The sequence below is a fragment of the Nilaparvata lugens genome, chromosome 7, assembly GCF_014356525.2.
Source record: "Nilaparvata lugens isolate BPH chromosome 7, ASM1435652v1, whole genome shotgun sequence".
NCBI lineage: Eukaryota > Metazoa > Arthropoda > Insecta > Hemiptera > Delphacidae > Nilaparvata > Nilaparvata lugens.
This window is the reverse complement of record NC_052510.1, coordinates 30,937,932-30,958,241: the sequence shown is the minus strand read 5'-3', so window position 1 is coordinate 30,958,241 and position 20,310 is coordinate 30,937,932. Positions and strand designations below refer to the sequence as shown.

Sequence of the window (20,310 nt, the reverse complement as noted above, 5' to 3'; positions counted from 1 at the left end):
TAACGGTAATGATTGCCATTAATTGTAATGGATGGCATTATAATGAGATTAATATACGAGTGAATAGTTGATTTTTCATAATTAAATTCGAGTGATATAATTCAACTCGAATTATTTCCGATATTGCAAATAAGTACGAGTATTATTCATTGCGTAAAGTAGGAAACAGGACATTCATATTTCAGATGTTAGAGTGGTGGACTTATCAATATTGGTGAATGATATGAGAATTTATATCTCCAGGAATATAATAAAGTTGAACTTGTCAGATTCTTAAATATATATTTATTGCATAAAAAATTAAATCTATTCTTACTAACTAAACATTAAATGATTGGGTTCATTTCGAATTTGATTTCATATGGTAATAAATTTCTATAAAGCTAGAGAAAGGATTTGTACATTCGTCATGCAAGCACACATGCCAGACACACTTATTGCTTCAAAAAAAGCAAAACTATCTTTGTACACAACATACAGAATTCAAAATCGAAGGATCCTGTACAATGTATATAGATCTTATATAAATTATGGTAATTTGATCATGAACAGTCTTTTTCTCTTGTCAGTTTCATGCCAAATTACCGATAAATATTTTTGGTTGAATTTAAGCATTCCTCCTCGAATTACTGTTAGCTTTCAAGGAACTGTTGTCAAGAGCTAAGACATAGGTAACGGGTGCATCTTGGCTTTCTGAAGATTCTACTCTGTAGAGATTTCTGATGCCCTGTTCAGCCAGTGATTGACGCTCCTCATCAGTGAGCTGAACTGGTTGGGGCACTCTCTTGTTCTGGCGTTTGTTTGCCTGTTGGCGGTAGTATGTTGGTCCTGACAGATAAGCCTCATTCTTTCTAGCTTCTGGGAGAGTGGACAGTTGGAAGCCAGCTTGCAGGAGTGAGTTCAGCTCAGACTGGGATAGAGGATGCTGGCTGTTGGGTCTTCCAGGTTGCTGCACTTGGAGGGTGTTGGCTCCAGAAAACTGCTGTTGTATTGAGTCTGCCAGGCTGTACAGAGGTTTTGTGCTTTGTCCAGCTTTTGAGACGTAAATTGCTGATCGAGAAGGCGCTGCTGATGACGAACTTCCCCTGATCGAGTTGTCCTCCTGGTATCGTGGGAATGATGCTTGTTGTACTTGCTGTGGTCTATAATAGAATTGCTGCTGCTGCTGCTGCTGCTGTTGTTGTTGTTGGGCTGAGGGTTTTGGCCTTGGAATTGACACAACACGCTCAGCTGATGGTTTTTGGGGCTTGGTGGTTTCAATGAGATACTGTTCAGGAAGCTGAGGCTGAGAAGGCGTCTGTTGTGGTTGTGGCTCGTACACAGGGTAGAACTCGATCTGTGGCTGAGGAACATAGACAATGGGTCGAGCTGGTGCAGCTTGTTGAGGCTGTGCTTGAGTTGGAGGATTGGGAGCATGTGACTTGACTCTCTGCGATGCAACAGGTTGGTTGCCAAATTGGATTTCACTGTAGGAGTACCTCTGGGGCTGTGCAGATAGTGGAGTGACTGAAGGTTGAGATTGAGGGCGGGTTTGTGGTTGAGCTTGGGGTGACTGTCCCTGAGCCTGAGCCTGAGCTAACTGTGCAGCAAACAGGTTGGGGTCAATGACAAATTGCTGCTGGTCGAATGCAATGTTGTACTGTTGTTCAGCAAGAGCTTTCAATTCCTGTTGAGTGTATTGCCTGGGAGCTGGAGCCGGAGCGACAGTAGCAGCCGCGGCTGCAGCGGCTCCAGTGAGACCTGGCAGAGGTCTGAACGGCGGAGTTGCTGGGCCAGCCTGCGGCTGCGGCTGGAACAGTTGTTGAAGAGCACGCTCCTGTTGTTCTCTGAGAGTTCTGTCAGCATACTCCTGCTGCAGCCGTCTCTGTTCAAGCGCCTGTGGACTCAGTCTCGCTTCCTCTGGGAGGGCTGCTTGGGCAGCACCCAAAGCACCGGGTTGAGGCACTCTGTAGTTCACGAACAACTGTTGTCCTTGAGCGGACGCCTGTAGAGGACCACTGTCAAAATTATAGGAACATAAATTAGTGTGAGAAGTCACAAAACTCTGACTATATATTATATTACCTACCAAATTGTAATAAGAAATAAATTATAAAAGAAACAGTTTTTCAAGAGCTACAGAGTAATTTGAGCTTATAAAAATTTGGTAAACGTTGATCGTCATTCGAAATCACATAGATCGATTTGGAAGGATTATTTATGATTATTTTATATACAAATGTTGGCCTACAAATTTGTTAAATATGATTGTTAATATAAATCTAAATTTGTCTGAATAATGTATCATACTATTCATGATAATATATTTACATTCAATTGTTATGGGATTGACCCGTTAAATTGTCGGTCCCGGCTTCAGTATGAACAGACGTAAGGCTCATTGACGTCTCAAATTCTGGCCAGTATCAGGTAGGATACAGGTAATCAATACAGGTAGGATCTTTCCGAAAGGGACTCTCCACCAACAAAAAGTCACACGAGTTTACTTTTTTAGAGACCAATAGGGCCTTCCACATAGTCTTGTAGCAAGAAAAGTATTTGCTATAAATCAACTTGAGTGACCAAACAAGGCTGTATTTAATAATTATTTTTGGAAATATACTTTGTGCTCATATCATATCCTTAAAATATTCGTAACCAAAAGAGTCGCTGAGTAAAAATATTTATGCGCCCTACAGAAACAACTCACAGCTGAAAACGAAAGGTAATGATTTTGTGTCATAGAATGAGCAGTTCATTGTCTGCCTTACATTCATTTTTAGTTCTTTCCAAGATTCATCTCTTAAATTGATTATTAGTTCTAATTTTTTTCACATGAACAATACTTTGAAAGTAAACAAGCAAGAATGATGACAAAATATCAACAAATCAGCTGATGGCACTTCCATTGATTATTATGTCAATCATGATTATCAAAATATCTCTAATGTGAAGGGATGGTGGATGATGTTATTTGTGAATATTTTCATATTTATACTGAGTCATCATATTGAATGAATAAGGTTTTTTCTAGATCTCAACCTTCATTCCTATTCAATAGCTCTCAAGTTTCTTTATAAATTTAGATTGACAATCCAATTTTAGGTGAGCTACCGTTTTGAAAACAGTTATCAATAAATAATATTATAGATCTGATGTGAATTTTCAAGAGACCCTCATTTTCAAATGTCGAATTATTTGAAATATATAATTTATTCCAATTGGTTTATAGTTTTGCAATGATTGAAGGAGTCTTACCGTCCTGCCAATGCTGCTTGAGATTGCTGAGGCTGCGAAGGCAGAGCCGCAGCTTGCTGCCCTGACAGATGCTGCAAGTAATTGTAAAATTCTGGAGGCACCTAGAAAACAGAAGAAAAACCCCATAATTATTTATCAGTCAGCATGATGATAGAGCTGTTTTATAAGAATAATTTACTATCATTGTGAATAGGCATGATACATTTATATACATCAACCCCCAACAAGAAAATATTTTATATTTTCAAAAATAAATTTATATCAGACCACTTCTTCAAACTCGGTTTGTTTTATGTAGGCTACCGTACTAAACGTACTAATATATCACGTACACTACGGAAACATTGTTAACATTGGCCGTTTAATGCTAGAGGATTTTTAGTAATGAACTACTGTATTAGGCCTATTTAAATTTAAGCACATATTTGTGGCATTTTATGCCAATCATGAACTTATGGTATGCAATATACTTGCAACTCTACTCTTATACGAGTGAAAAATATAGTCAGTGATGATTATTATCACTATTCACATTAAAATTAGTCAATACCCGCCTAGTGCTCACAGAGGAGGACGAACACGCAGACAGCGTAATTGATTTATTTTGTGGATGTGGTTTCTTTTTGTGTGGTGTGTTGAAAATAAAAAGTAAGCACTGTTCGAAATAATAATTTGACGATGGTCCCTCATCTGTAGGGGGGGGGTTGATACTGAATTTTAGAGTATTCAGGGGGATGCTTCTTTGGGCTTGAGGGTGGTGGGCTCCAACTGTGAAGTTTTATTTGCGTCATCTAGTCTCTCTCATTGAAAACTATGGCTTAAATTGTTTGAGATATGTAACAGATTATATATCTGTCTATATGAACATCGACCTACAATACTTAAGGAATGATTGTGATTAACATTGAGTAAGTATACCAATCATAGTTATTGAGTATTATTCTCTCAAATATTTTGATATTATTAGTAACTATTTTTGAGGCTGCTTGAGCTTGGAGCAAAGTCAAGTTATGAGAGCCGATTTCATTAATTAATTACTGAAAAAGTAATCAATCAATTTCTTAACCCATGCATTATTTTTTCCCAGCATATAATTTCAATTTCAATTTATTCAAACATTTATTGCACACACAAAATACAATATAATGATAATGAATAAAGATAAATAATTCATGAATTATGTATTATGATACTGACATCTTGTTGTGGGGCATACTGGGCTCCAGCTGCTTGTAATTGATTGTATTCTGCCTGCCTTTTATTTGGATGTTCTTCTTCCGAATAGGGAGTCTCATTCTTGTCCTTCTCTCCAACCGTTACTGCCAACGATGGAACAGCTAACAGGAGTACTGAAACAATAAAATACTTATTAGAATAAAAATTATAAATAGTTCGTATAGCCTAATTAATAGTTAGGATAAGGATGACTCCTGATTTCGTTTGATTAAATTGATGATTGACGAGTTTTAACAGTGACTGATGTGAAAAATATTGGTTCGTCAAATATTCTTTGTCCCACATACCAAGCAAGACCTTATTTAACTATTATTCAATTAAAATCATTATATCAGACCGCACTTGAGACTATAGACTAGGTGTCTATATTAATCCATGAACTTTCACTCATATTTCACAAGAGAATTATTGCAGAGAATTGTCTGAATTAACTGATTTGAGAATGTACAGTAGACTGCAGCCGTAATTACCCCATTATCCCGTTCAGACAGTATGTAATTACGGGTAGGTAGCAACTGTATTGATAAGCTTCTATTCTTTGTGTTCCTAAGCCTGATCCCTGTCACGGCTTATTTAGAATAGTCGTGATTGTAATCATCAGTCTTACACTGGTAACCGTTTTTCAAACTGGTTTAATTAAACAATCCCTTATAATTAAATGATAGAATATTCCACTATTTTTAAATTCAGAGTAATTTAAATGAAAAGCCCGCTGTATTATTTTGATATTTTCCTCCTACTAATCATACGATTACGATGTTTCTTTAATACAATTGTTTCTCAATAGAAACTCTCTTGGGTAAATTCTTAACAATGACATTCATATCTCCAGCCTTCATTTTCATCATGAATTTATTTCATGGAACTTTAAGGAATTCGGTTCACAAGATGACAAATAATCAACTGATAACTCAATGATAAGGTTATGACTGTTGTACTCAAGTATAAGTGAGTTACTAGAGTTTATGGAATATGCTATTGTTAATGCTAGATCATTGAAGCCCACAATGATGCTAATGTGTTGCTTAAGTAATAGGAATAGGAATTAATAGATTATGGCTCTACAGTTGTAAAAGGTGATTGAGCGGGCGAAGCCCTCCTCCCAGCCAGGAGCGCGAAGCGTGGAGGCTGCTTACCCACTCACCGGTGGAGCAGAAGGTGAAGCCCCCTGCCGAGCGCGAAGCGCGAGTAATAGATTATGGCTCCTTTAATGATTATGTTCACAGGTTGGAGCCGACTCTGAATCAGCATTCGAGACAGAGTATACAGATAAATAAAAGGATTTAAGATTTGCACAAGTCAATAATGAATTGGAGAGCTCGAAATACGAATGCTTAGTTGATCAATCAATTTAGTACTTACTCTGATCATGAGCCTAACCCACAAGTCTGACAACTTCAAAAATCAATATAACGTTTAGTGAAATTACCAAGTTTATTAGCCCACAGTGGCTTCTTTCAATTTGAGCAGCAGATGTAGGATTGGTTCCATTCGAGTGCCTGAATCCTGCACTAATTTTGAAGTGATAGCCTTGTAATTTGAGATCTACAAACTTCTACTTTTACTTTGATCTACTTTTCTGTCAGTTTTTTTCATTCATTATACATCAACGAATGTAATAAGTGAACGAACGCCTACTCCATTCTTGGAAACCTGTTTGAATGTGATAGATCTATCGACTACTACTGACAACATCCCATTAAAAATCTCCTACTTGAGAACTGTCTGTGATTTACTTTTTCTATCTGTATATGTGTAGTTCCTCTACAAATACTTGAGTTAAGTAACAAGATCAAATAAAAGATAAGATCACAATTTTTGCTTCTAAAATAGCCGATACTCAACCGCTTTTCAAGTCTTAATGAGAATTTTTTTCAAGTAGGCCTATCTTGTAAACTGGTGTATTTCACTGGTGTCAAGAGATAAAGCATGGATACTTATAAAACGTCCTTCAAATAAAACAGAGAATTAAAATAAATAGGTTAAATTGGAATGAGGCTATGTGATTCTCTGTGTGAGATTGATATTAAAACCCAATGACAATTTTCATTATTATTTTACTTTTTTCGACTATCATTGTGTTCAGCGTACTGTTGTATGTATCTCTTAAAGCATATCCACCTCTCCTCATTCTAACCAGGAGAGAAGAAAGATGCGCAACTTTGTACCCATTGAAGTGAATACAACTTGCACTTTCAATTTCTTACCAATATTTCAACTTTCAAAATTACTGCTCAACCATTCCAATTACCTAGAGAACTATTGTGCAACTATTACCTAAATCATGAAATTTTTCTGTCCACTGCTGGCCAAACAGATCATCAAATTAACTAGGACAGTACAAGACTTATTTGTAAACGTGAATTAGAAAGAACAACAGCGATAATGATCGGGCACAGTTGACTGTTGACAACCTGAGGCTATACTAGCCGGCAACTCAAAGTGCAGTGCAGCATTACTATGTCTACTTCTGGACTTACATCACTTTATATACTAAAAACTCGGTCATGCTATGAACCATACAACCTATAAGTCTATATAACCTACAGTATTTGTTTGCTTTGGTTCAACATTTTTCTAGCAACAATGCAACATTATAATTTTATGTCAGCGTAACAAATTTGAGAGTAGGCCTATAGTCTTCATATTTTAAGATCATCATATTTGTTTCACAATACTTTTGAATAATTTGAAGTTGATACTTATTTTATAAATTGGATTGTTTCTAGGTATATTGCCCGTATCTGTCGAAGAGAGAAAAATAACTTTTCCAAGTTCATTTATGCTAAATCGATCTTCTTGGATTCAAGTTGCTCATGGATCAAAAATCAAATTTAACAAAATTATTTTTTCAATATTGTACTAGATTATTCAAATAAGTACCTACCTAAGCTTGTTGTAAGTTTATTAATAAGCTACATGGCAATATTCTCAATGTATGTCATGGGTAAAAAGAGTACCGATTACCATATTGAAACTGTTCGGTGTTTGTGTGATAATTAAATATTATATAGTAGTATTATTTAATATCATAGATATTATGTAATTCATATAGCCTCATATTTACAATATTAGCCTAACATCTATCTACTGCTATCTTTTCTTTAATTGCGGATGATGCCCACATGAGCTTTGGGAGTGCGAGGGTTCGTTGGTGAATTGATGAGGTGACCAAACGTTCATGCCATTGATGGGATTCGAACCCTTGACCAGAGATGACAGGAATAATAGTGCTCTTTACTCTATGCCTTGAGTCAGGCGGTGCTAGCAGACCGAGGTTTGTAACGCTCCTTACCACTAGACCAACCCGGCCGGCATTGACAAACAGTTGGTATTTGTGTTTCCTGACTGATTTAGAACTATAGCTTATTGCAAAAATAAATTTAAAAATTAAAATTTTGGATGGAGAAGCATAATTATAAGGAACTGATAGATGTTTATGATAAGCAAGTCCTGTAGAAAACAAAAGGAGAATAACGATAGTATTGGATGAAGTGCTTCCAGCTATAAACACGGTACTGTGAGTACCGGTATCTTATATATATATTATTGGTGTAAGTGCTAAAAGCATTTCACAACCACTGAGTTCAAATAAGTCATGAATTTAACCTTTGGATTTACGTCACATAACAATTAATTAACTGCGAAATCAGGAATGGCCTACAGAGGAAACGTGCAATTTGGCACTTTGACAATGTCGCTTCTTGAAAAATTCCCTATCAGTTGTACTGTAGATCAGAAATCAGAGATATTTTTGTAAAAATCAATCTGGCGCTCAAAATCAGTTTGATACAAGATTCTCAATAACTTGTCTTTCCAGTACCGTAGGCTAGGCCAACAGTAGATTGATCGTTTGTGGAAGATGAAATGTAATTCTAATTAACAAGTTTTATGTTTTCTAGGTTCAGTCTACAATATTATTATTGTATTCAACAAATCACTTGATAAAAGCATCAAGAAAGTATAGCATAATGATAATATGAGATTTCTATTGGGAGCCTTGTGCTACATAACCTTCAGAATAGAAATATAATACAAAGATGCCTAAATGTCACCCATGAGGTTATGTAATCTAATTAATCTTAAGTTTAATGATTAGTAGTGACTTTTGGGTATATTTACAATAATCGATATCAACGATTAGGAATATGTTTGGCTCCCTCCACATCTACTCCTACGTACTTTGTAAGAAATCATCCAGACTACAATTTATATCCCTCAAACTAAGTAATTCATCAATCAAATCTGAGATAATACTCTATGATCCTGTCAAGCTGCAAATTGTGAAGAGATTATGGAAATTATTATATCAAGGCTCCCGTAATCTTTTGCAAAAAAGAAAGGAAAGGATATCGTTACAAGCTTCATTGCTTTAATGGATGATTTTCATAGATTGGTCTCAAGTAATTCTCCATTTGGTATGCATAACAGTGTGACATAATCATTCTACCTATCACCATTTCATATAGGCTACGTCATCTTTCATCCTACTTTCAATCGAGAGTTTTATTTGGCAAACAATACAATTTTTGTAATAAGTGCCTTTCTTCAAATCAGATATATAATTATTTACAGACATACACGTCCGTATTGAAAAAACTTCCTACTTTCTTCAGTGGAATGCTCAATCATGTTTGCTCTAAGTCATCTCTAACATTCTTACTCAAATTAGGTACCTATTATTTTCCTGAAGAAATTTCGTAATAAAAAGCATGATACTACGATTTACGAGTACGGTAGACATTTTTATTATTTATATGGATTCGATCATTCTAATTTTTAAAAAAAATTTATGGTTTTTGAGTAAGATAATAAATTTGAAGTTATGATAAAGAATCATATAAAATCTTAGTATTCTTATGATGGAAAAATAACTTCCTGACATTGGATAGTCAAGTAAACATTTTATAATGTTCAATTATGCGGGCAATACAAATTACAAGTAGGCCCATCTATGAAGACGATAATTTACTAAAGTTAAAATCTGGTATCAACAGGTTTTCACAAAAGAATCGATGCTTGTGATTATGACAGAATTTTCATTGAAGGACAGGCAGAATAATGAAGATGCAAAAAGCAGAACACATTAAATAATGCCATAACAAACTTGCGTTCTTCGCAATTCCTGCTAGTAGGTAATTTGCAAATGCTTTAGAGCTGTTCAAATGTATCCTACTATATTGGAGTGTACTGGCTTACAAGTATGTAGTAGCGCAATGAAACAGTGGAGATGACAAGCGCTATATTCGAAACTCCATAAGAAATTACACTCATCCAGGGATTTTAGCTGTTTGCTTATAGAGACCCGTGTCGTTTGTTATGCCGGTAACAGCTGCAGCAGCGTGAATCGGAGCCGACACGGATGAGAGGACAAGATTTGCTCGTGAGTTGAACGTTTAACCTGAGCGTGATGCACTTTCAGTCACGAGCTCACAATCAAACTAACAGAGCTCATTCAACAGAAGAATAAATGCTATCTGGTGCAGTACTTTAGTTACAGTACTCACTAGCCGCCAAAACCTTGTACCATCCTTACAAAACACTATTGCAAAACGGTATGGTGTATCTTACAATAAAAATACAATCGAAAGCCATAAAAGAAATTGGTAGGCTGCAGACGATAAAACATAGAATCCTAAGGGTATAAGATTGTGTGCTCAAAGATGGATTTCAAATTTGTTGGATTATTGCTTCAATTTACTCTCCTTCTATACTTTTCGGCGCTTATATTCACATTAATTTGCTTGAATTTTCTTCATTCTTCTTCACTGGTCTAACATTTTCTTCACTCTGCTATAATTTTCTTCTGTGCACATTTTTGTTGCTGCCTCTTTATTTTGCTTAAGTTTGTTCCTGCCTCTTTACTTTGCTCTTCTTTTCTCAATTTTACAATGTTGGCCATTCTACTGTCTCCATTAATAAACAGCCTCAAGATTAGTATTCTTTGATTGATACAATAAAATCTATGTATTGTGTATCATAAGACAATAACCCTTACTCTATGCGGGAAAGAACCTTGCATGTATGTCTTCTACCAAATGTGAATTCTGTTGAGAACTTCACGTCACGAATTGGGATAGTATTAAGAGAGCAGTATTGAACTGGAAAGGAACAAATTAATACTTATATCCTATCATATTAAGCGAGCAATTTCTGTATTTTCATATTTGGTTATTTATATTTATTTATGGTTATTTATGTCCAACGGATCTTGAAAACGGCTCTAACCATTTTCACGAAATTTGGAACACAGTTGGTTTATGATATGAAAATTCGATTGCACTAGGTCTTATCCCAGGGAAAACTCGCTGAAGGACATGGAAAGGATAATTCATCCTTGGAAAAACAGATGAGACTTTTGTAGTCTGTGGATAATAAAAAAGTGCGTCTGTGGAAAATCAAAATATCTCATCCCTGAAATTCATAAGCTGACGTATAGCCAACTGTAAAATATAAACGATCATTTTAAAGAATTGTGTTCTGTTTATCAATAAATAAAAATAACAAGCGAAGCTCGGTGCCCCGATATTCCAAGTATAATACTGGGAAGAGTAATAGCCTACAAAGCTACATATAATCTTCACCTGAATTCTTTCAAAAGTGGGTACTTCAAGGATAGCAATCATCTTGTACTGTTCCCAATCTTGTGAATAAGATTTATTTCCTATATAAAATAATGCAAGATGCTTGCTCCAATTTTCGAGTTGACCCAAATGTATCAATGCTCAAGGTTGATCTAAATTTTGGTACATATTAGGATTTTTTGCGTTTCATGGTTTTTCAATTTATCTCCTGGTCATGCTAGAATTGCTCTTTTTGGGGTTCATCTTCTCAAAATTGGAGAAGAATTATTTTTTATACAACTCATCAATTTAAATATACTGTGACAAAAAATCATAGGACATTTAAGTTTCCTACAAAGCTTTCGAAATAATGTGATGAGAAATAAGGTCATTGAAATATTGTGGAGGTTTGGAGTAGACCTAAATCAAGGGAGAGTTTTACAATTTTTATTCGCACTGTATTCTCACTATATAAATCTCAATCACTTTTCAGATAATTTGACAGCTTTCATCTTCAATTTCCGTTTCACTTTCTGGAGAACTTTCTTCTTCATTACCATCATCATATATCTGAAAACTGAGAGTCATCTTCAATATCACAGTCATCCATTGAGAATTTATTAAGATCTATTTAATTCACCATCTACGATCTCACTCCATTGATGCATCATGCCTGCTTACACTTGAGGAAATAATTTGTCGTCTCTAAGATGATCTTATGTAGAGCAAGAATTTTTTCGACTATAAACTAAAATATTATCAAATGTAGGTGAACTGATATCATCTGGTTACGTCACTCAACATAAAACGACATCACTTTAGCTAAATTACGCTTCAAAATAAATTTCTTTATTCAACGAACAGTTGATTACTTATTCAAATGACTAATTACCAAGCAAAGGATACACGGATATACGAGTTTCCTTTGACATAGTGACGTTAACAACACTGAAAAAAGCCTAATCTAGCTCAAGCTATCACCATTAATCTAATTGGTCTTTTCTTGACGACGTTGAAGCACTCATTCAAATTTTATTAGTTTGAATCGGTTAGTAATTCAGAAATATGTGAACGATTTTTGTGTTTGATTTTTTTTCAATCTCTTCAGGGGTCAATGTCAGTAATGGGTTTGATTGATTCATCAATATCGGCACCCTTATTTATTTTGTCATTTATCCTCTTAACCTACCTAGTACCTACGTACCTAGATCCTAAACACGACTACAGTATTTAAAAATTCTTTGTCTTCACTAAAAAATCGCATTTTTTCCTTTTTCTGGATATTCAGAGTTCCATATAAAAATAATTTTATATTTAAATATCATTGTAAATGAAACTTCTCCCAAAATTTACAGGAGCCTACTATACATTGAGTAGTCTTTTTTGCCCTAATAAATTCGTTAGTATGAATTCCATTTCGATCAACGACAATAATTTATTTGGACTCAAATCATCTATTATTTGAAGATAGAAAAAATCTTTCATCAGCGGGCATGAGGCTTTAGGCGTTGCAACGAGGATCACATAAGTCACATAAGTTGATCTCGTCAATCTCATAGTATTTTCGTACTAGAGAAGTGAATCGTCCATTCATTGTCAATGTCTATCAATGGATGAACAGCAATGAATAGACTAGATGAATGAATATAGAATCGTGATGAAAGCCACACTTCACCAAAATGAATAGTAGTTGTTAGTCGATCACTTGAAGAGACTATAGTGCAATATAGCATTTACATTTACATAGTGGACCATCTGAATTTACATAGCGAACCTGTCAGAGCCGGTATCCAGTTTGGAGTCGAATTGACTGCAACAGGTAATACGAGGAAAGATGAAAAGATCCATTATACTTCTATCAGACTTGTGCATTTCTCTTCCGGCTTCCACTTCCTGACCTTCTTTCATTCATTCTCGAATTGAAATGATACTTTGAACAATCATAGGCTTTGACCGATCGGTATCTCAAACATTAAATCTCCGATTGCGTAATTCAGCCTAGTTCGCTCTAAACTTTCTGATTTGTACATGATACCAGTTTCGTGAAATCTCGCGTGCCGATAATTAATTGAACAACGCTGAGTAAATAATTAAACGGAGTTTAATCAGAAATTCTAAAAAAAAGATACAGAACACACCCAACTTGAGCAACTCGTAATGGGATTATAATAAAAATTGACAAACCGTGATGTAGTTTACATGAATGATAGGCCTAATTGATTTTGTACAAATTAATTAATAAATAAATATATGAAATCCATAGCATGGAAGGGTAAACCATGGGGTAGTAACAAGAGAACTCAACATTATTCACGAGAAAACTATATTTTAATAAATCGTATTTTTCAACGAATTAGCTATAAGACATTTTTACAGCAAGCAAAGTAATGTATTCGTTGGGTTTGGACTGTAGAAAGAATTAAAACAAAAATACTTGCATGATACTGGTTGGTGTTGGATTGTTGGATACAGTTTGAACAATGGATACAGTTTGTTGGAGAGTCGATAACAATGGTTCAAAATCCACCCCCTGCATAAAAAGTAAAATGGTAAGTTTTTGAATTGGAGTGGAAATTTCTATGTAAAGTCTGCTTATTACTCCTCATTGATTTGATTATCCTCTAAACAATGCTTGCCGATAGAATTGGTTTATTTTCTTTCATTGAATAATTGTATTCATGATACCATTTGACCAGACTAATTTGACGTCTGAAATGAGTTACCATGAAAAATGCGCAAGGGTAAGCAGTTTCTTGAGAGATAGCATTCAGGGTTATAGAACCCCTTTATTTATGTCAGAGAACTGTGAAACGATTTTAACAAGGTAGCCATGATTCAACCACTTAATTTGTGCTGTAACGTGTAGTAATTTTATAATGTTGCTTCTCACATCTCTGATATTAGTTCGAAATGCCATCATATAACTTCTTGTGAGAGAGTAATTAATTAGCAGTTGATAGCATAGTTTCAATCAAACCACCTCCATGAAAGATGTGGCAAGCAATCAACAGACAAGTCAGTCTGTTATAAAACTAAAACTTTCATCAACGAAAACCAGTACATACGAATTACCGTCAAGATAGTGTGTTACAACTTACGTGAATAGCACAATAATTGTTGATTTTTGCCTCGACATACAACCCAGTATATCTAATTATCGAGTGAACTTATCCAACAAGGTAATCAATAGATCGCGCTATAAATTAATTGTACGTGTGGTAGCGGTCTGTTGTGGAAGAAAGTTAACATGATCTCATAAAAGCAGCAGTACGGTATTCTTCCGTATAATACAATATAACATGGAAAAAATGCAGCTGATATGTTTAATGTGCAGTCTGATGTCACCATCAGTTCACCTGATATGGAAAAATCGGCTGTTTTATTTACTTGATTTTATTGTACTGTTGAAAACGAAAGTTTTGTATGGCGAATGTCGTGACCTTAGCACTTGCTAAGAGAAAGGGCCTCAAGCCAGCAGGCGGATGTTATAATCATCAACGTAATAAATATACCGTGAGTTTGTGGCTAAGACGACTTGTGTATAGCAGCAACATATCACAGGAGCAACAGCATCAGTAGGAGTGTCCTAGATGGTAACATGCTTCAACATATCTCCACTTCCTCTCTAGTATTAATTCGTTAGAAATTTCAAGCAAATACACATGTGAAAGGATGGCCAAAATATAAGGAAGCAGAACATTAAATAGGAAGAAAATGTTTCCTCTGCATGCTGAGAGAGACTTGGCAAGGACAGATACTTAATGCTGTATAGAACATTCGGAGCATAACTTTTTTAATTAAATATTATAAATTAAATTTATTCAATAATCTAATTAATTTATTTCTTTATTATATATATAATTTGGGTTCAGCATGAGGAGGGCAGGTATTATACAATGAATCAATATGAATTGAACAGGTCCTGAAATGACCACCACGAGAAAATCGAATAAAACGAATAATCTATTGGGATAGAATCGTGATGACAGAAAGAGTTGATCAAACAAAAGATATAGGTAAGTACTAAAAAAGTGAGATCAGTGGGGCTAAGAAGCATGCATTTAAAACATAAATCAAGAAAGAATATACCGTATTATAAAGAGACACTTCAATGATGTTACTATCTCAACACTGCTTCTATGGACTCTTCTCTCTACCTAATATGTTAAAGTGAAAAGTCCTACCTCAAAAGTAATAAAATCAATAGAGTGAAATACAAAATTGAAATTTTTAAAACGATTAAACACGTTTTTAGAGAAACATAGTTTGGAAAACGTTTTTCAGCTTTTGCAATATAGCATTTAACACTCGTTTGATGGAGCAGCAAAAGCTTCTCATTGATTTGAAGCTTAATGTTTTGTAAGTACTCTGTTCAGTTTCAATATTACCGTATTCTCGGAAGACCCACTCATTTAAGAAGTAAATCTTGTAAATCATTTTCACCCGAGTTAGAAAGGTTTTTTATGGAATCTGTCTCTCTGGTTGAACTAACGATCTGTCTAGCTGATTATTATCAATATTCGGAAAGTATCGTCAAATCATTTATATTTTTGTGACCTAGTGCAGTGTCCCTCACACAATTCACACGAGTTCAAAAATGTTGTTCCAGTGTCCGTTCATCATTTCAAAGTCAACGATTATCTTCCGAAACAATACTTCAAGTTCATTATAGCCTACCTTCCAACTTACACCACATTAAGTCCTACATACTCGTACCATTGTCTGAATTATTGATCAAACTTGTCTGAATTATTCATCTACCAGATGGAAAATCATTAGAGCTTTCGTTCCTTTCGTTGAATTTCGAGACTAAGGTCGAATAAAACTTTCATCCGAAATGTCTTGTACTTGGAGAATGTGAGAGGATTAGCCAAGACTAGCGCGTGAGAACTTTTTATATAGAATTCTTACTGAACCTATATGACTGTGCTGTGTGAGTGTGAGTCGGCTTGCGTGCATCTTTGGATACACATTACGCGGCGGTGTAGGCCTACATCATTTAAAACTTAAGAATGAAGAGTTTACCCACGCATGATGTCTAGTATGCAATCTTTACAATAATTGAAGTCTGGCTATTTCCAAGCAGTTGCAAATAATTATACATGTTTGTTTAAAAACGTTGTCCTGTTCAATTAAATTTAATTTCGAAGGATTATTTTGTACTACCTACCGTTATGATATTGCAGTGTCATTAATTTTCGAACTGATCGTAACATCAGTGTGATTTCAAAACTGAATTTTGTTCTCGAAATGTATTCAGGTTTCACAGAAAATTTACTTCTCCAACTCACTTTGATGCAAATACATTTTGGGCTGAGTTGCTGTTTGTTACCACTTGTAGGAGAAGCATATAGTACGTGCTAGTACTTATCCTGAGACTAAATTTCTAGCTCTCCTTTAGTACTTTTTCATAAAACAGATTCTTATCCTGACTCGTTTAATTGATGATGAGGGAACCAATTAAGCGAATTGTTCAATTAAATTGTCAATTTCTAAAAAAAATATCAATTTCCCTCTTACTGATAAAGTAATAAGCGAGAATGTTGAATCATGAGAGACGTCGAAGAGTGTACAATGAATGGAAATATAGAAATGTAGAATGAATATAAATGGATATATGAGTAAAAATAATGGAAATAGGAAAATAATCTATATTAAAAATCAACAAAAACATTGTGGAATAGCTGAATAGGAGATAGAAACTGCAAGATAAAGAGAATATAAAGGAATAGATGGGAAATACAAAAATTTTAGAACATTTCAAAATTAAAATGGGACGATATTGATTGTTTTTCCAGTGCAGAGAGGATTTTGAAAACGTAGGATGTTAGTCATCGATCAGGAGTATAGCCCAGATAATAAGAACCTCCTTGGAAATAGAAAACTCTTTTTTCCAATTATATTACGTAACTGGTTTCACAAGAGCATTATCGTGATTTGATGTTAGTTTTGTAAAGTGTATTGCTTTATTACCGTGGAAAGTGTTGTGTATAATATGTTATCAACAAGATGATTACATATGACTGAGTGGCTCTATCAAAAACCACGTAATAGCTGCCAATCCTTCAATAGCTATCATGAATACCGGTAATCACAAAATGCATTCTCATCATGATGGAACCCAATCAACGGAAAGACTTGAAATTTGAACTTAAGGTCCTTACAATATAAGGATCCGACGCGAACAATTTCGATCTAATGCAATCCATGATGGCGGATAAAATGGCGAAAATGTTGTCAAAAACAGGGATTTTTGCGATTTTCTCGAAAACGGCTCCAACGATTTTGATCAAAAATAGTCATTGATAAGCTATATCAACTGCCACAAGTCTCATTCCTGTATAACTTCCAGGAGCTCCACCCAATCTATGCAAAGTTTGATTTTAGATTCCCAATTATCAGGCTTCAGATACAATTTAAACAAAAACTTTGAAGTGGAAAAGATTTTGCATGAAAATGTCTACAATTAAGGTTCAGTAATATTTTCACCTAAAATTTAAAATAGGCTCGAAATTCGAGAAAATGTTATTATTTCAATTGCAAACTGTTGACAACTGTTGATTCTATTGAATCATTCACTATGAAGAGATGGCAGACTTCGTGTGTCTCCAGCGTTATTGTCCTGTCACCAGCTGGTTCATATCTTTGAATAGTAGACTTGAGATGTGCGTGAACACTATAGCGTCAGGTGATCAATTTTCATAACGGCAAGGAAAGTTGTGTGAGTGCGCCACACCAGATTTTTTTTCAATAAATCCTATCTTCTGACATAAATTCTAACAAGCAACCAATAACAACTTATTACAATGGAAGTAATACAACAAACTCAAAATATTAGGATTATGAATATACTCGAGTGTTGAGTGGACATGTTCAGAAAATAAGGCGCAGAGTTTGATAAATGAATATCCTCCAAGGTAGTGGGATAAATTGTTAGAGGAAAACATTATATCATGGATTACGTGGATTGGAAAGGAACTAACGAGTGTAAAATTCCATTTTCTTGGATAATGATAGCCCTAATGATAATGATAATGATATACATATCTTGGATATGAATGAATGTATCTGCAATACGGCCCGATAATAGTTCACTTCTTCAAAACAGAAACTTCGATACCAAATTCACTTCGCCGTAGAATAGATCGATAACAGTCTTATGTTATGCTAACTTCTCTATTGAGAAAAAAAACGAAAAACAATACTGGATCTTGATTACAAACAATGTGGTACTTACAAATTAATATAGTAATAAATTGTGAATTGCAATGCATGATAAATGGTACTATTTGAACCCATATCACCGCATCAGTGCTGCTCATAACAAACAGAATTAACTTTTTGACATTCAAAATAATCTTCAACAGGAAATTGTGATACAATAATATTGATGTTGAATATGTCCTGAATATTTTTTTATTCAAGAGTTAAATTTACTATATTTTATTCTTCATTAATTCTACAATCGTCACGAATCGCATTATTTTTGTCTTGTGATGGAAAATCAATGTAAACTGTATTGTTAACGATTTCAATCTATTATCAAAATACACTATTGGTTTCAGTACGTCATGATCAAAAATTGGAATGCTACTAAAATGATAAGTTATTATGATTGATAAATAATCATCATAAAATTATAGCACCATGATAAGTGCATCAATCACTACTATATTAATTTACACAAAATGATTACTGATTTAGTTGAAGTGGAAAATTGAATGATTCAATTTGATCATACATTGGAATTGTAAAATCGTTATTGTTCATCAATGAAAGAGTGAGCTTTTGAAATGAGACCATCTCTGTTGAAAGTGGAAATCTGCATTACCCTAATACGCTCTACAGATTGTTATGAAGATGATTTATATTTTATAATATCTCAAAACAATGAATAATTATGATTATATTCATTATTAATACTATTTAATGAGTTATGAATATTTTTAGAATTATCATTATTTAGTAGATCATTGCTTTTGAATAGAGAATACTCTGATTGTCTTATTCTAATTGTTTATTGTTCTAGTTTACCGGAAATATAAAAAAGCATTTATCTTTTGAAACTAAGCGTTCTTTTTATGTATCAATATTGAATTTTAAATTATTATTCAAGTTTTACTGTATTGGATGACGTCGAGTATTACTGTATATCCAAGTATTTAAGAGACTATCGTTTATCACTTTTTGTGATCTTCTCCATCAAAAAGTCCTTCAACATTCATTACCGTTATTCTGAAAATAAATTCAACTCCTATGTAGGCCTACTCTTTTTCAAATGAATATAAGTAATTTCTATTGTTTTCCTTGATGTATTTGGATTCGTTCCTTAATTATGTAGGCTTTTTATGTATTCCATTTATCCTATTTTTCATTACAATCTATTCATATTCAGGCAGCACCAGTAATGATAAATTTCAACCAATTGAAATTGATATTGAATTGATATTGGTAGTCATCTACTTAAAGCATCTTTGTTTTTCCAATAAAAAGATTTTAAATATGGCCGAAAATGAAAACTGAACCAGTTTTTGAAACCAAACTATTTTAATAATTTTATAAGAATTATTTGAAGTTATTATATTTCTAATCTAGTAGCTTCACTTATGAACCGAAACCAGACGCGAATCTCAACAGCAACCACTAATAGACTAAAATAGAATGCTCACTGCATGGAGTTCTCAAATTCTTATATAATTGCACAAATTTTCACTTTCATTAATGCAGATGATTTCTTACTAGATTCTGATCACAAATTTGAATAGCACCGAGAGTAATTATTGATTGATGACCTGAAAAAGAAAGCACTGTAGTAATCCGATCGAACTGAAAGTGGTAGAATTAGTAGCAGTAGATGGTGTCAAATATGAAGGAAGGTAACTGACCGAAGATCAGCGGCGACCTCATGGTGGCAGTGTGTAGTTGACGGCAGCTGACGAAGAAAGACACCAACAAAGAGAGTAATGATGCCACTCTCTGATGCCGGCGTCGTTTTATACGGCGCCCTTCTCCTGTCTCTTCACTAAATTCAACAACTGCTTGGAGAGGGACTTCACACTGCGCCACTAAACAAGCATCAACTGGGAATCGATGCATGGGAATATTTACATGGTTAGTGAACTGTACCGTCCTTAATTGAATATTCGAATATTCATTATAATGTTATAGAATTGACCAGTTCGTTTTCAGGAAGCTGCTACAGCTACTGGTATTGGCGCACTTTATTTTGGATTGAAAGTTGTTGTGCTAAATATGTTGACACTTATTTAAGGAG

General features: G+C 34.4%; 1 protein-coding gene across 1 annotated transcript; it reads right to left on the bottom strand.

Moving 5' to 3' along the window:
* Positions 1-262: 262 nt before the first annotated feature.
* On the bottom strand, positions 263-20,055 carry LOC111054106 (chromatin modification-related protein eaf-1-like). The gene is made up of 4 exons (XM_022341074.2): positions 19,922-20,055; positions 4,435-4,586; positions 3,238-3,338; positions 263-1,997 (listed from the first exon to the last, which is right to left on the bottom strand). Exons 1-4 carry the CDS (start codon positions 19,941-19,943, stop codon positions 608-610), a joined length of 1,665 nt encoding a protein of 554 aa, XP_022196766.1. The 5' UTR covers positions 19,944-20,055; the 3' UTR covers positions 263-607.
* Between the last annotated feature and the right edge of the window lie 255 nt (positions 20,056-20,310).

Excerpts from the sequence above, each read along its gene's own strand:
- LOC111054106 (XM_022341074.2), bottom strand. The coding sequence starts at position 19,943 with ATGAGGTCGCCGCTGATCTTCG. Across the intron at positions 4,587-19,921 it reads GAGGTCGCCGCTGATCTTCG|TACTCCTGTTAGCTGTTCCA; the intron begins GTCAGTTACCTT and ends TTATTGTTTCAG. Across the intron at positions 1,998-3,237 it reads CAAGCAGCATTGGCAGGACG|TGGTCCTCTACAGGCGTCCG; the intron begins GTAAGACTCCTT and ends TAATTTTGACAG.